Genomic DNA, 14,039 nt, shown 5'->3' on the forward strand with positions numbered 1-14,039 from the left:
GGTTCCAACCATCATTTCCTAGATTTCATCTGCCTCAGAAATGGAGACTCACAAATTACAGCACTACCAGACCGTGATTGTGGCGCGCAACAATCAATACACCATCAATGAACACGCCCCGATACCAGAGGTAGAGCCAGACGCTGTGCTCATTCGCAGCGAGGCAGTCGCGATCAACCCCGTTGATGCCAACAGTATCCGGAATTTCGCCTTCGACGGCACTGCAGCGGGATTTGATGTCGCCGGAACCGTTGTTGCTGTTGGGAAGGAGGTAGACTGTGGGCTCCAAACGGGTGACCGAGTCGGTGCGACGGTGCATGGCATGAATCCTGTCCGACCTGCCGATGGTGCCTTTGCACAATATGTAGTCGCCGCCGCCGATCTGACGATGAAAATCCCCGCCGACCTACCGATTGAATCGGCGGCCAGTCTGCCCCTGGGCGTCGGCACTGCTGGGTTGGCCCTCCGATCGCTGACGCTGGATAAAAATGTCTCTGACGGCGTGGGCGGCCATCCAGTGTTAGTGAACGGGGGGAGCACCGCGACAGGGACCCTGGCAATTCAACTTCTACGCCATGCAGGCCACCGACCAATTGCAACGTGCTCACCCAGCAACTTCGATCTAGTGCGCAAGGGTGGAGCCGAGGCCGTGTTCGACTATCGGTCCCCCAGCTGCGCGATCGATATCCGGGCCTACACGCGGAATGGCCTTCGCTACGTGATGGACTGTATCTCAGAGACCGCATCCATGGAGCTCTGCTACGCGGCCATTGGGCGTGCAGGCGGTCGTTATACGGCATTGCACCCGTATTCATCCCGGATAGCCGCCACGCGTCCTACTGTCAAGGCCGACTGGGTGTTCCAGCCAGCTTTGTTCGGCCGTGATGTGAACTGGCCCAGCCCGTTTGGGCGTCCAGCAGACCCTGCACTGAGAGCCTTCGCGAAGCATTTCTATCAAGAGGCGCAGAAGCTCTTGGAGCAAGGGCAGCTTCGTCCCCATCCTGTCAGCGTCTCGTCGGATGGCTTCCCCGGCATCATAGCTGCGGTGGGCCAGATGCAGGAGAAACGTGTTTCGGGGGCCAAGCTTGTCTGTCGAATCCCCTAAGGACCCGATAACTGCGCAACAAATGCCATGGGGTTGATAGTTGGTTGGGGGCTGAAATCCTACAGCGGTCTCTCATTGGAGCTGACTTGAATAGCCCATAGGCTGCGTAGATGCAATCTAACATGTCCCCTAGTATCGGTGCTCTCGGGGCGTGCAATATTCACGAGGATAGCAAGTAGAGTCGGTGGCCCTCAAGGGAATATGTTGCCAATTCTGTAGCAAGTCTCATCACCGATGTAGTCTAGAAAGAGTACAAATACAGTGGATAGATTGCTACTGCGAGGGCCATCGGAGCCATATTGTTTTTCTACATTCATTACTTTTGATATCTCGAGAACGCAGACCAAGCAACCATGAAACGACAACAGAATGAGCCAATCGCCATTATTGGTAGCGGCTGTCGCTTTCCAGGCAACGCAAGCAGCCCTTCCAAGCTTTGGGATCTCTTGCGAGAGCCCAAGGACTGTCTGAGTGAAATCCCCCGGGATCGATTCAACTGGGAGGGCTATCACTCTGGGGATGGCCCGCGTCATGGTAGTAGCACAACCAAGTATACCCACTTCCTGAAGGAGGACATTCGCAAGTTTGATCCACACTTTTTCAATATCCAGCCGGGCGAGGCCGACGCGATCGATCCGCAACAGCGGCTGTTGCTGGAAACCGTTTATGAGGGCCTGGAGTCAGCTGGCCTGACAATCGAGGGACTCCAGGGCTCATCCACAGCAGTCTATGTAGGCATGATGGGTTGTGACTATGCTGATGTGATACAGAAAGATGTAGACTGCACTCCTACGTATGCCGGTACAGGAACAGCGCGGAGTATTCATTCCAATCGAATCTCGTATTTCTTTGACTGGCATGGCCCATCCATGACGATTGACACCGCTTGTTCTTCCAGTATGATGGCCATCCATCTCGCCATCCAATCCTTACGCAATGGCGATTCACAGGTTGCCGTTGCCTGTGGAACAAGTATAATCATTGGCCCTCGTATGGCCCCTTCTTCCCCTACCGGGTGTTGTTTGATCATAATACCACCCTTCCTTTTCTGGAGCTGATTCACTATTTGTGTAGACAACTATGTTGTGTTGAGTAATCTGAACATGATTGCTGCCGACGGAAGGGCAAAAATGTGGGATGTCGATGCAAATGGATATGCACGGGGCGAAGGAGTCGGCGCCGTGATTTTGAAAACATTGAGTGCCGCAGAAGCTGATGGCGATTACATTGAATGCGTGATTCGCGAGACCAGCGTGAACCAGGATGGGCGCACCCGCGGTATCACGATGCCCAGTAGCACAGCACAGGCAGAGTTGATTCGACAGACATATGAACGCGCCGGACTCGACCTCTCTAAGCGGGAAGATCGGCCTCAGTATTTCGAGGCCCATGGTACCGGAACTATGGTGGGCGATCCCAGGGAGGCCGAAGCGGTTCATAACGCCTTCTTCACGAATGGTGACCTCTTGGGCCCTGAAGATACCATTTATATTGGCTCGATTAAGACTGTCATCGGCCACACCGAGGGTGCCGCCGGGCTAGCAGGCGTTCTCAAGGCCTCACTTGTCCTGCAGAATGGGCTTATCCCCCCCAATCTGCTGTTTAATCGCCTCAGCCCAGCAGTGGCGCCGTTTGCGAAACATCTCCAGCTACCCACAGCCCTGACCCCCTGGCCGGCCCTACCAGATGCTCTCCCGCGGCGAGCCAGTGTAAATAGCTTTGGTGAGTTCTAAGCGCGGCCTTTGATAGGTGCATCAGAACAACAATCTTAACAACTATGGTTCCATTTTAGGCTTCGGTGGCAGTAATGGACACGCAATTCTTGAGAGTTATCAGGGAGCACGGCGCAGGAACGACGACAGTCAAAGTCCTCCACCGGTGACAACTCCATTTGTATTTTCAGCGCAGTCCGAACGAACCCTGATATCGACACTCGAGCGCTTCTCGGAGTATTTGAAAGCAAATAAGACCGTCTGCTTGAGAGATGTCTCTTGGAGTTTGCAGTACAGACGGTCCACACTACCAGTTCGAACCGTTATCACAGCCCTGACAGTTGATGATCTGCTGTCCAAACTGACCGAAAAACTGAGCGCCACACAAGACCAAGGTAAAGTCCAGGCTGGTGTTAAGTCCCTGGCGAAGCATAATGCCCAGATCTTGGGTGTATTTACAGGGCAGGGAGCTCAGTGGGCTGGAATGGGCCGAGAGATCCTGCGCATATCATCAGTAGCCCGGGAAATCGTGCGCAAACTGGATGACTCTTTGTCTCAACTCGCTGCTTCTGACAGGCCGCCTTGGACAATCGAGGAAGAATTATCCAAGGATACGGATACCAGCCGGATTGGCGAAGCTTCCATCTCGCAGCCTTTGTGCACTGCCGTGCAGATATTGCTCGTTGATATGCTCGAAGCAGCCGGAGTGAGATTCCATGCCGTCGTTGGGCATTCCTCTGGTGAAATTGCAGCGGCCTATGCAGCCAAGCTTCTCACGGCGTCGGATGCAATTCGCATTGCCTATTACCGTGGTGTTTGTGCCAAGTTAGCAAGAGGTGCAGATGGGCAGTTGGGAAGTATGATGGCTGTGGGAACGTCCATGGACGATGCCCGAGAGCTCTGCGCCGTACCCGATTTTGAAGGCCGGCTATCCATCGCCGCGTGCAATTCATCCACCAGTATCACATTATCTGGGGACAAGGAAGCCATTGATGGAGCAAAGCTTGTCTTTGATGAGGAGAAGAAATTTGCCAGAGTCCTTAAGGTAGACACGGCCTATCATTCGCACCACATGCAGCCCTGTGCCGAACCCTACCTCGCAGCACTGCAAGCATGTAATATCCAGCCCCTGACGCCTGGCGCCACAGCACCAATATGGCTATCGAGTGTCTATGGCGGCAAGCGTATGACTAACTCGCCAGACCTCTCAGCGGCGTATTGGGTGTCGAATATGACTCAGGCTGTGCTCTTTTCGAGCGCTGTCGAGAGCGCCCTGGCCATGCAGGAGTCACTCGATCTGGCTTTGGAAATCGGCCCACATCCGGCGCTGCAAGCCCCTGCAATGCAGACCATCCAGGATACATATGGTAACGAGATTCCTTATACCGGCGTGTTGAGTCGCGGTAAACACGATCTCGAGGTCTTTTCCGGAGCGTTGGGATTTGTTTGGACTCACTGCGAGCGCAACACCGTCCAGTTTGCACCTTACAACCAGCATTTCTTCCCTTGCGAGGCGCAGCCAGTATTTGTGAAAGACTTGCCTACTTACCCCTGGGATCATGAAAGATCCTACTGGTTCGAGTCCCGTACCGAGAAAGCACAGCGTTACCGCTCAGGCCCTGTTCACCCTCTGCTCGGGGTCCCATATGGCGATACGACGGAGTCAGAGATCAAGTGGCGCAACTTCCTCACCCCCAAGGAACTTCCTTGGTTGTTGCATCATCAGCTTCAGGGCCAAGCTGTCTTTCCTGCTGCTGCGTCGGCCGCCATGGCATGGGAAGCGGCCTTGTTGCAGGTGGGCGAGCAGCCCGTACGGCTGATTGAAGTCACAGATCTCGTGATTCATCGGTCTATCTCGTTTCAGAGTGAGACCACCAGCGTGGAGGTTGTCTTGACGCTTTTAAACATGCATCGTCGTGGTGCCAGCCCGGGAGAAAGATTCACGGCAGATTGGTCTCTTCACTCGCCCCTGGCCCCAGAGTCCGAGAAATTGGCCCCGGTGGCTAGTGGATCAATCTCCTTACTCCTCGGGGCTCCCACCATCAGCATGCTTCCAGTTCGGGGCGCATATCCCCCTAATATGGTGCGGATAGACGCTGATGAATTTTATGCCGCCTTATCGGAGCTTGGGTATGGATATACAGGCCCATTTCAGTCCATAACCCACCTGGAGAGAAAATTAAACTACTCCTCGGGTACATTTGAAGCCCCAACATGCGACCTGTTAGTCCACCCGGCAATGCTTGACATGGCGTTCCAGGCCTTATTTGCCGCCGTGAGCTATCCCGGAGATGGCGGGCTCTGGAGTCTTCATGTGCCAACCTCTATCCGAGGCATACGGATCAATCCATATCACTGCCCTAGGCCGGACGACCTCGGGGTTGACCTGTCCTTTGATGCTATTCTAGCAGAGTCCTCATCGAAAGGAACCGCAGGAGACGTCGTTATCTTCTCCGCTGACGGACGTCAAGGGCTGCTGCAAGTTGAGGGAGTCTCGTCAGTCCCTTTTACCAGGGCCACTCGCGCCGATGACCGTAACATATTTTCCGAGGAAGTCTGGAATCTTGCCGAGCCTCATGGTCCAACAGCGGTATTAGGTCACCGTGCGACGCCAGAAGAACTTGAACATGCCTATGCCTGCGAACGCGTGGCCCACTTCTATCTGAAAAGACTGCGCGAGGAGATCACCCCTGCAGAAGAGAGTGCCGCTGCCCCCCATCATCAGCGCCTTATGGCCTTTGCTAAAAGCCTGGTCTCCGGCGTGGCTAGTGGAAATTGTACGTACGCAAAGGCAGAATGGGCAAACGACACAGAGCACGATATTATTCCCACTTTGGAACGGTGAGTTCCATACATAAAGCTCCCAGTAACGGAAACGGAAAACAATGACATGGCGCAAGCTGATAATGCCTTTACACTTACAGATACCCAGATTCTATCGACCTCAAAATTATGCGGTCCGTTGGAGAGGCCTACCCTTCGGTTGTGAGGGGACAGTCTAACCCGCTGGAGCATCTCACGAAGGATAACATGTTAGATGATTTCTACACTGAGGGTCTCGGTTTCCAACTGGCGAATACGTGGGCCGGTCGTTTGATCAAGCAAATTTCGCACCGGTACCCGCATATGAACATAATTGAGATCGGTAAGACGAACTGACCCTATACGCGGGTATTGCTAAAGAATGAACAGGAGCTGGAACCGGCGGAGCAACAAAAACGGTGCTTGAGCACCTGGGCCAGTCATTCCGATCGTATACCTATACCGATGTGTCAACTGCATTCTTCGAAAAGGCACAGGAACGATTCAAGGATCATGCTCACAAGATGGTTTTCAAGCCATTTGACATGGAGAAAGAGCCCGGGAATCAAAGTCTCGAAGCGCATTCCTTCGACCTTGTGGTTGCATCGAATGTGCTTCATGCTACCAAGGATATCAGTCAGGCGCTACATCACGTCCGCGCACTATTACGGCCGGGAGGCTATCTAGTACTCCTAGAAATCACCGACCAGAGGCCAAGCCGTATGGGCTTCATTATGGGCGGTTTACCGGGCTGGTGGCAGGGCGAAGGGCGTCGCCAATGGACACCAACCCTGCCACCGGCCCAATGGAACTCCCTGCTACAGAAAACCGGATATTCTGGAATCGATACGATTGCCCTGTGTCCAGATAGCCTGCCTTATCCGTTCTCTGTTTCTGTGGCACAAGCTGTGGACGATGGCATTGCATTCCTGCGGCAGCCGTTGTTCTCCGCAGGGACGGACAAAGACCTTGGGGATCTGCTCATTATTGGCGGCAGCACCTTGGAGTCCTCGAAGTTGGCCACCGGCGTTATGCCGGTGCTGCGGCCACGATTTGGCACCATCGCAGTCTTCGAGAGCTTAGAGGATCTGCAACATGATTCGTACGTTGAGATCCCGAGCACAGTCCTCGTCCTCGTCGACATAGACGAGCCGATATTCCAGGACATGACGGCTCTGAAGCTCCAGGCTTTGAAAACCCTTTTCCAAAATGCGCGAAATGTGGTGTGGGTAACGAAAGGGTGCAAGAGGGCAGAGCCGTACGCCAATATGACCGTGGGCCTTGGACGATCCTTGAGTTGTGAGATGCATGAATTGCGACTGCAGTTCCTGGACATCGAGGAGGACTGGGACCTTGACGTCGGCTATCTCAGTGAGATGCTCTTGCGACTGCGCGTTACCGATCTCTGGGAGAGCTCTGGACCGCTCTCTCACGAGATTCTGTGGACTACGGAGCCTGAATTCCGTGCCGCCAACTCGAAGATTCTTATACCTCGTATGTACGAACACTCTGCGCAAAACGACCGCTACAATTCCCAGCGGCGGCAGATCTCGCACGAACAGGAGCGAGAGGCAGGCAGAATTTCCATCTCCCATTCTGGGGCTCCGAAGACATTCAAACTTGTAGAAGATCGCCTTTCCGCGCAGAGCACTCGTGCCGGAATGGTTTCGATCCGGGTTCTGTACTCGGTCCTATCTGCCATGCAAGTCGCAGACGGGGCATTCCTTTTCTTGTCAATCGGACGGACAGTAGCCGGAGGAGACACTGTTTTGGCTGTGTCCGACTCCAACTCATCCACCATTGACGTTCCCAAGGAACATATGGTGCGCATCAACGTGCCGAAGGGCGATGAGAAGCGCTACCTTCTTCTCGCCGCGTGGGAGCTGATAATACACCAAGCCCTTTCCAAGGCTACCACTAGGGCTGCTACAATCTTGACTCGCGATGTCGAGAAAGGTCCGTTGCAACTGCTCCAGCATCGCGCAACTCGGCTTGGTATCCGCGCTCAGACTATCACCAGCGATCCGAACATTGAGGATTCGGGATCGATCTTCATTCACCCATTCGAATTCCACAATACGGTAAAGGGCAAACTCACTTCGGGTGTCGTCGCATTGCTCGATCTCTCCCAAGACCCTCTTGAGGACAGTGTGCATAGACTATTAGTGGGCAGCCTCCCTTCATTCTGCACAGTCTTGACCACCACGACGCTTCTCTCCCCTGATGCCTCCAACCGTCAGTTCACTGGTGATTTCAGCAATCTGATGATCCAAGATGTTCTAGCAAAGGCTTCTGCAGAGATGCAAGATTCATCCTCCACAGAGGATCAGCTCGGGAGCATCAGCATCTGCTCCCTGAAGGAGCTAACTCAGGGTGCTAAATTGGAACCACTCCAACTGATCGACTGGCTCGCAGACACCCATGTTCCCGTAGAAATTGAGCCAGTGGGCAGCAAGGTTTCCTTCTCCCCGGAGAAGACCTACTGGCTCATTGGGCTCACTGCCGACTTGGGCCAATCGCTGTGCGAGTGGTTGGTCGCCCACGGAGCAAGACACCTGGTGCTCAGCAGCCGTAATCCCCGCGTTGATCAAGGCTGGTTAGACACGCTGAGCAGTGCAGGCGCGAACATCAAGGTCTGTTCAATGTAAGTCCAATATGTCCTCGTCAGCAGGAGCGCCGGACCTAACGATGACCAGGGACGTCACAGATAAATTGTCTGTATACAAGACCCACGAAGATATCTTACAGACCATGCCCCCCATCGCGGGTGTCGCAAACGCCGCCATGGTGCTACAAGACATCATGTTTTCCAACATGAAGCTTGACGATCTACTGCCCGTGCTGCGGCCGAAAGTCGACGGCAGCCAGTACCTCAATGACCTGTTTGCAGACCAACAGCTGGACTTTTTCATTCTCTTTTCGTCTCTGGGGTTAATTGTCGGAAACAGTGGCCAGAGCAGCTACACCGCCGCGAATGCCTTCATGGCATCCCTGGTTGCTCAGAGGCGCCAGCGCGGACTTTCTGCAGCCGTCATGGATATTGGTGCCATTATCGGTGCCGGATATATCACTCGCGCGGGACAGATCAAGGCCGCCGACCTGGCAGCCTACGGAGCCTACCCACTCTCCACGTCGGATTTCCACCAAATGTTCGGAGAAGCCGTGTTGGCTAGTCATCCAGAGTCCGGACACAACCCTGAGATTGTCACAGGGCTGCGCATGATTGACCCCGTAGTAGACGACCGGGTGTCCTGGCGCGCAAACCCTAAGTTCTCGCACTTCTGGCGCACGGAGGATGAGTTCAAGACCGACTCGGGAACCAAACACTCCATGGCCCCGGTCAAGGTCCAGCTGATGGATGCCACAACTAGAGCTCAAGCCCGAGAAATCATTCAAGGTATTTTTTGTTTTTTTTTTTCCCTCACCCGCTTTCCCGGTCAGTCCAAGTCTAACGAGACCCGCAGAATGCTTTTCGGCACGTTTGATGGTTCTCCTGCAGTTACATGAAGAAGACATGGACGATAACGCCGCCCTTGTTGAGCTTGGTGTCGACTCCCTGGTAGCAGTGGAGGCTCGGGCATGGTTCACTAAACAGCTTGGTGTCGACATTCCCGTCCTGCGCATGTTAGGCGGCGCCTCTGTGGTTGATCTGGTCGATGATGCTTTGGCAAACATAGGGCGCGGGTTGATACCCCAGGTCAACTTGGATCACCACGATGAACCTGCTGCAAAGGCGAATAATTCTAGCTTTCTTCCGCAGGAAACGGAGCTAATATCGGATCCCGCTTCAAGCGTTGCATCTATTGACACGCCATCAAGTGACAGCGAGCAGCAAGGGAGCTCCCCCACAGCCAGCTCCTTGCTGGATGATTTCCAGGACGGGTTCAAACCAGTGATCGTAAAAACCGAACCCATGTCCTATGCTCAGTCCCGTTTCTGGTTCTTGCGGCGGTCCGTGGAAGATCCCACGGCGTTCAACATTACCTTTTCTCACAGCCTTAAAGGGGACGCGCACCCAGCAGAACTGGCAAAGGCCGTCCAAGCAGCGGCCCGTCTGCATCAGGGGCTCAGAACCTGCTTCTTCGAAAAGGACAACCAGCCGGTTCAAGGTATTTTGGAGACCTCGCCGCTATATCTGGAACGCCGGCCAATCAGTTCCGAGGACGAGGTGAAGGCGGAATACCACCAGCTGCACCAGCACGAGTATGACCTCGAATCAGGGAGGACAATGCGGATTGTCCTGCTGGAAATGGGCCCTCGATTGAGCTACTTGATTGTCGGGTACCACCACATTGCTATGGACGGGGCCGGTTTCACCGGGTTCCTACAGGAACTGATGCGTATTGGAGGCGGAGAACAGGTCCCCGAGCCTATCCAATACGCCGACTATTCACGCGAGCTCCGCGAAGCCGTGGAGGCGGGGAAGATGGCCCGCGAGATGGCTTACTGGCGGAAGCAGTTGGCCGATATTCCACCCGTGCTTCCTTTGCTGCCCTTGTCCAAGGTACGGGTCCGCGCACCGCTGAGGACGTACGCGCTCTCGTCTACCAGCGTCAGAGTCGACCCCGTGTTGGTGGCGCGCATCAAGCGCCGAAGTCGCAATTTCCAGGCCACGGCCTTCCACTTCTACCTCACGGTCTTCCAGACTCTGCTATTCCGGTTCCTGGACATCGAGGACCTGTGCATCGGAATTGCCGATTCCAACCGGAGCGATGCCGACCTGCAACGCACGATGGGGATCCTCGTCAATCTCCTGCCGCTGAGATTCAAGTCCCACCTATCCCAAACATTCAGTGAAGCCGTCAAGGATGCCCGCCGCACCGCGTATGCCGGGCTCGACCATTCCAAACTGCCATTCAATGTGCTCCTGGACCAGCTGCCCGTGGAGAGATCGGCCACGCAGTTCCCGATTTTCCAGGTCTTCATGGACTATCGACCGGGCATCCAGGAGCGCTTAACGCTGGGGAACGTCGAAGTGCAAAGACTAGACTGGTCATACGGGAAGAACGCGTACGATATCAACCTGGATATCATGGAGAATACGGAAGGGAGTGCCTTCATCACGATGAGCACGCAGGACTACCTGTACGGACAGACCGAGGTGGAAACCCTGATGAAGGTCTATCTTACTCTGCTTGAGTCTTTTTCGCGAAACCCAGCTTTACACTTAAACGAGCCCCCTCTCTTCAACGAATCCGAAATCCAAACTGCTATTGATATTGGACGAGGTCGGGAAAAAAAAAAAAAAATCCATTTCCCCCCTACTCTATTTAGATGCTAACGTTGCAAAAACAGGACCTTCTTTGCCGTCGGATTGGGCCCCAACGCTGTCGCAGCGCGTGGAGGAAATTGCCCAAACGCATGGCAGCACTGTCGCCGTCAAGGATGGCGAGGGAAACCAAATCACATACCAGGATATGATGACCGAGGCTCACAGGATCGCGGGCGCTTTACTAGATGCCGGGGGCATCGTCGCCGGGGACCGCGTGGCGGTTTTCCAGCATCCGACTGCGACGACGACCATCAGCTCGCTGCTGGCGATCCTGCGAGTCGGCGCCGTGTATGTCCCACTAGACCTCCGGAGCCCCATGCCACGGTTGGCGGCGATCATACAAGACTGCCAGCCCAAGGTGATCCTCTCGCATGCCACAACGGCAAAATACGCATCGGCCCTAGCTTCCTCGCCGCAGGTGAAGCTGATCAATGTCTCGACGATTGAGGGCGGCGAAAGCCCGCGCGTCGTCCCGAACCAGGCCGCCCCCGACGGCAACGCCGTGATCTTGTATACGAGTGGCTCGACGGGGGTTCCCAAGGGGGTTATCCTGCGGCATGCGAACATCCGCAACGTGGTCGAGATGACGACGAAACGGTTCAGTCTCGGCGCCGAGACGGTCCTGCAGCAGAGTGCATTGACGTTTGACCTGTCGATCAATCAGATCTTTGTGGCGCTGGCCAACGGCGGCACGCTGTATATCGTGCCGCAATCGAAACGCGGGGATGCGGTTGAAATCACGAAGATGATCGAGGCGGAGCACATCACATACACCCTGGCCACGCCGTCTGAATATTCCTACTGGTTTCATTTCGGGGTTGATAGCCTCACAGCCGCCACCCGCTGGAAGTTCGCGTTCAGCCTCGGCGAGGAATTGAAGCCGCGCTTGGTGGAAGAGTTCCAGGCGCTCCAACGACCGGATGTGCGTCTGATAAACACCTACGGCCCGGCTGAAATCACTGTCCAATCGCACGCGGCCGAGATCGCGTACGGAGGCACTGCGGAAGACGTGATCCCGGCTGGGTGGTCTCTCCCGAACTACTCGGTCTACATTGTCGACAGGGATATAAAGCCGCTGCCGGTGAATATCCCTGGGGAGATCTGCATTGGAGGCGCCGGCGTTGCAGCAGGATACCTGAATCTAGAAGACCAGACACAGGAACAATTCCTGCCCGATGCCTTTGCACCGGCTGACTGGGTTGCAAAGGGCTGGAACCGCATGTATCGCACGGGCGACCGCGGCCGACTGCGCGCGGACGGAGCGCTTCTGTTTGACGGCCGCATGGACAGCAGCACGCAAGTAAAGCTGCGCGGGCTGCGGATTGACCTGGGCGAAATCGAGCATGCTATCTTGCAAACAGCATCTCCAGCCCTCGACGAAGCAGTGGTCTCAGTGCGTGGAGGGGGAGGCAACAACCAGCAGGCTGCTGAATTCCTCGTCGCCCATGTCGTGTTCTCGCGTGGATTCCATGGCGACAATAACCACGAAACCCGGCAGACCTACCTGCAACGTATCCTCGGCCAGCTCCCGCTCCCTCAGTACATGGTGCCCGCGATGATGATCCCGCTGGACCGCATGCCGCTCACGCGCCACCACAAGACCGACCGCCAGGCCATTGCAGCTATCCCGCTCCCAAAGGACAGCGCCACAGCAGCGGCCGGCACAGAGAGCGCGCAGGACCTCACGCCACTTGAAACAGAGCTGGTTCGTATCTGGGAGGTCGTCCTGTCAAGGGACCTGCTTCAATGCGGATCAATCAGTCCTAGCTTTAGCTTCTTCCAACTCGGCGGCAACTCGCTGCTGTTGATCCCGCTGCAGTACCTCATCAAAGACACGTTCCACGTCTCCCTACCCATGATCGACTTTGCCCAGGCGCATACCGTGCGCAAAATGGCGCGCCAGATCGAACAAACCGCCACCGCGCAGCCGCTCGACTGGGCGGCCGAGACCGCTGTCCCCGAGGACCTGCCCCTGCCCAGCATCCCCGCCGCTCTCCTTTCCCAGGCCCGCCGCCAGGGCACGGATCTCAGGATCCTGTATACGGGGGCCACGGGCCACTCGGGCAAATACATCCTGGAGAAGCTGGTGGCGGACGAGCGCATTTCCAAGATCTATCTCGTGGCGGTGCGGGCGACGACGGAGAACAACAACAACAACAACAACAACAACAGCAACGGCAACAGCGATGGATCGTGGCGTCCGCGCCAGCTGGCCGTGGTGTCTGACAAGATCGTCCAGTTCCCGGGCAATCTCCTCGACGAGCGACTCGGGCTGTCCGCGGCGCAGTTCAACTTCCTCGCCGGCGAGGTCGACGTGATCCTGCACAGCGCGGCCAATCGCTCTCTCTGGGACCACTACCAGGTGCTGCGCCAGCCCAGCGTGCTTGCCACGCAGGTGCTGGTCGGGCTCGCGGCACCGCGCCAGATCCCGATCCACTTCATGTCCTCGGCGGCGATCCACCTGTTCAACCGCGACGCGGCCGACGATGAATACCCGGAGACGATCGCGGTGGCCCCGCCGCCGGTCGACGGCACCGAGGGCTACCTGGCCTCGAAATGGGCGGTGGAAAAGCTGCTGGAGAAGGCGGCGGCCCGGTTTGGAATCCCCATGTACTTCCACCGTCCGGCGCCTGTGGGCGCGGTGCAGCGCGTGGCCACGGAGACCGTGTTTGCCGAGTTCCTGCGCGTTGTGCGCGCGCTGCGGCTGCATGTCACCCGCGACAGTATCCGCGGGTACATTGATCTGATTGTGCTGGGGGATCTGGCTGCCGTGTTGCGCGACCAGCTTATTGACAGTGCGAGCACCAGCAGCAGCAGCAGCAGCAGCCCCCCCGTCCACTATATCCATCACCGCTCCGATGTGCGCGTGCACATGGGCCAGTGGAAGGCATACATGGACCAGCACAACACCGACCTCACGCTGGACATGGTAGAGACAGAACATGCCGTGGAATGGGTGGGCCGCGCAAAGAAAATCGGGTTCCCTTATATGCTGGCGGCGCAGAATTTTGACATGGCAGGGGTGATGAGTACGCTGCCAATTGTACAGAGACGGTAGACTTTTTTACTTTTTTAACTTGGGAGTAGTCAGTATTAAGAGTTGAATTGGAAATAGCAGACTTTTAAGTATACAAATACTTTCCAGCTG

General features: G+C 55.8%; 2 protein-coding genes across 2 annotated transcripts; both read left to right on the top strand.

The window, feature by feature from the left end:
- Nucleotides 1–40: 40 nt before the first annotated feature.
- P175DRAFT_0525698 (zinc-binding alcohol dehydrogenase family protein) lies at nt 41–1,356 on the top strand (the record flags this gene model as incomplete). Its single annotated transcript, XM_040899424.1, has 1 exon — nt 41–1,356. The coding sequence occupies one exon, from the start codon at nt 41–43 to the stop codon at nt 1,103–1,105; it is 1,065 nt and encodes a 354-aa protein (XP_040750353.1). The 3' UTR covers nt 1,106–1,356.
- Nucleotides 1,357–1,458: 102 nt separating this feature from the next.
- P175DRAFT_0484695 (uncharacterized protein) lies at nt 1,459–14,009 on the top strand (the record flags this gene model as incomplete). Its single annotated transcript, XM_040895579.1, has 8 exons — nt 1,459–2,077; nt 2,180–2,827; nt 2,898–5,658; nt 5,742–5,962; nt 6,010–8,263; nt 8,316–9,016; nt 9,084–10,847; nt 10,915–14,009. The coding sequence occupies 8 exons, from the start codon at nt 1,459–1,461 to the stop codon at nt 13,947–13,949; spliced, it is 12,003 nt and encodes a 4,000-aa protein (XP_040750354.1). The 3' UTR covers nt 13,950–14,009.
- Nucleotides 14,010–14,039: the final 30 nt, after the last annotated feature.

This window comes from Aspergillus ochraceoroseus (assembly GCF_002846915.1).
Source record: "Aspergillus ochraceoroseus IBT 24754 chromosome Unknown P175scaffold_7, whole genome shotgun sequence".
Taxonomy (NCBI): domain Eukaryota; kingdom Fungi; phylum Ascomycota; class Eurotiomycetes; order Eurotiales; family Aspergillaceae; genus Aspergillus; species Aspergillus ochraceoroseus.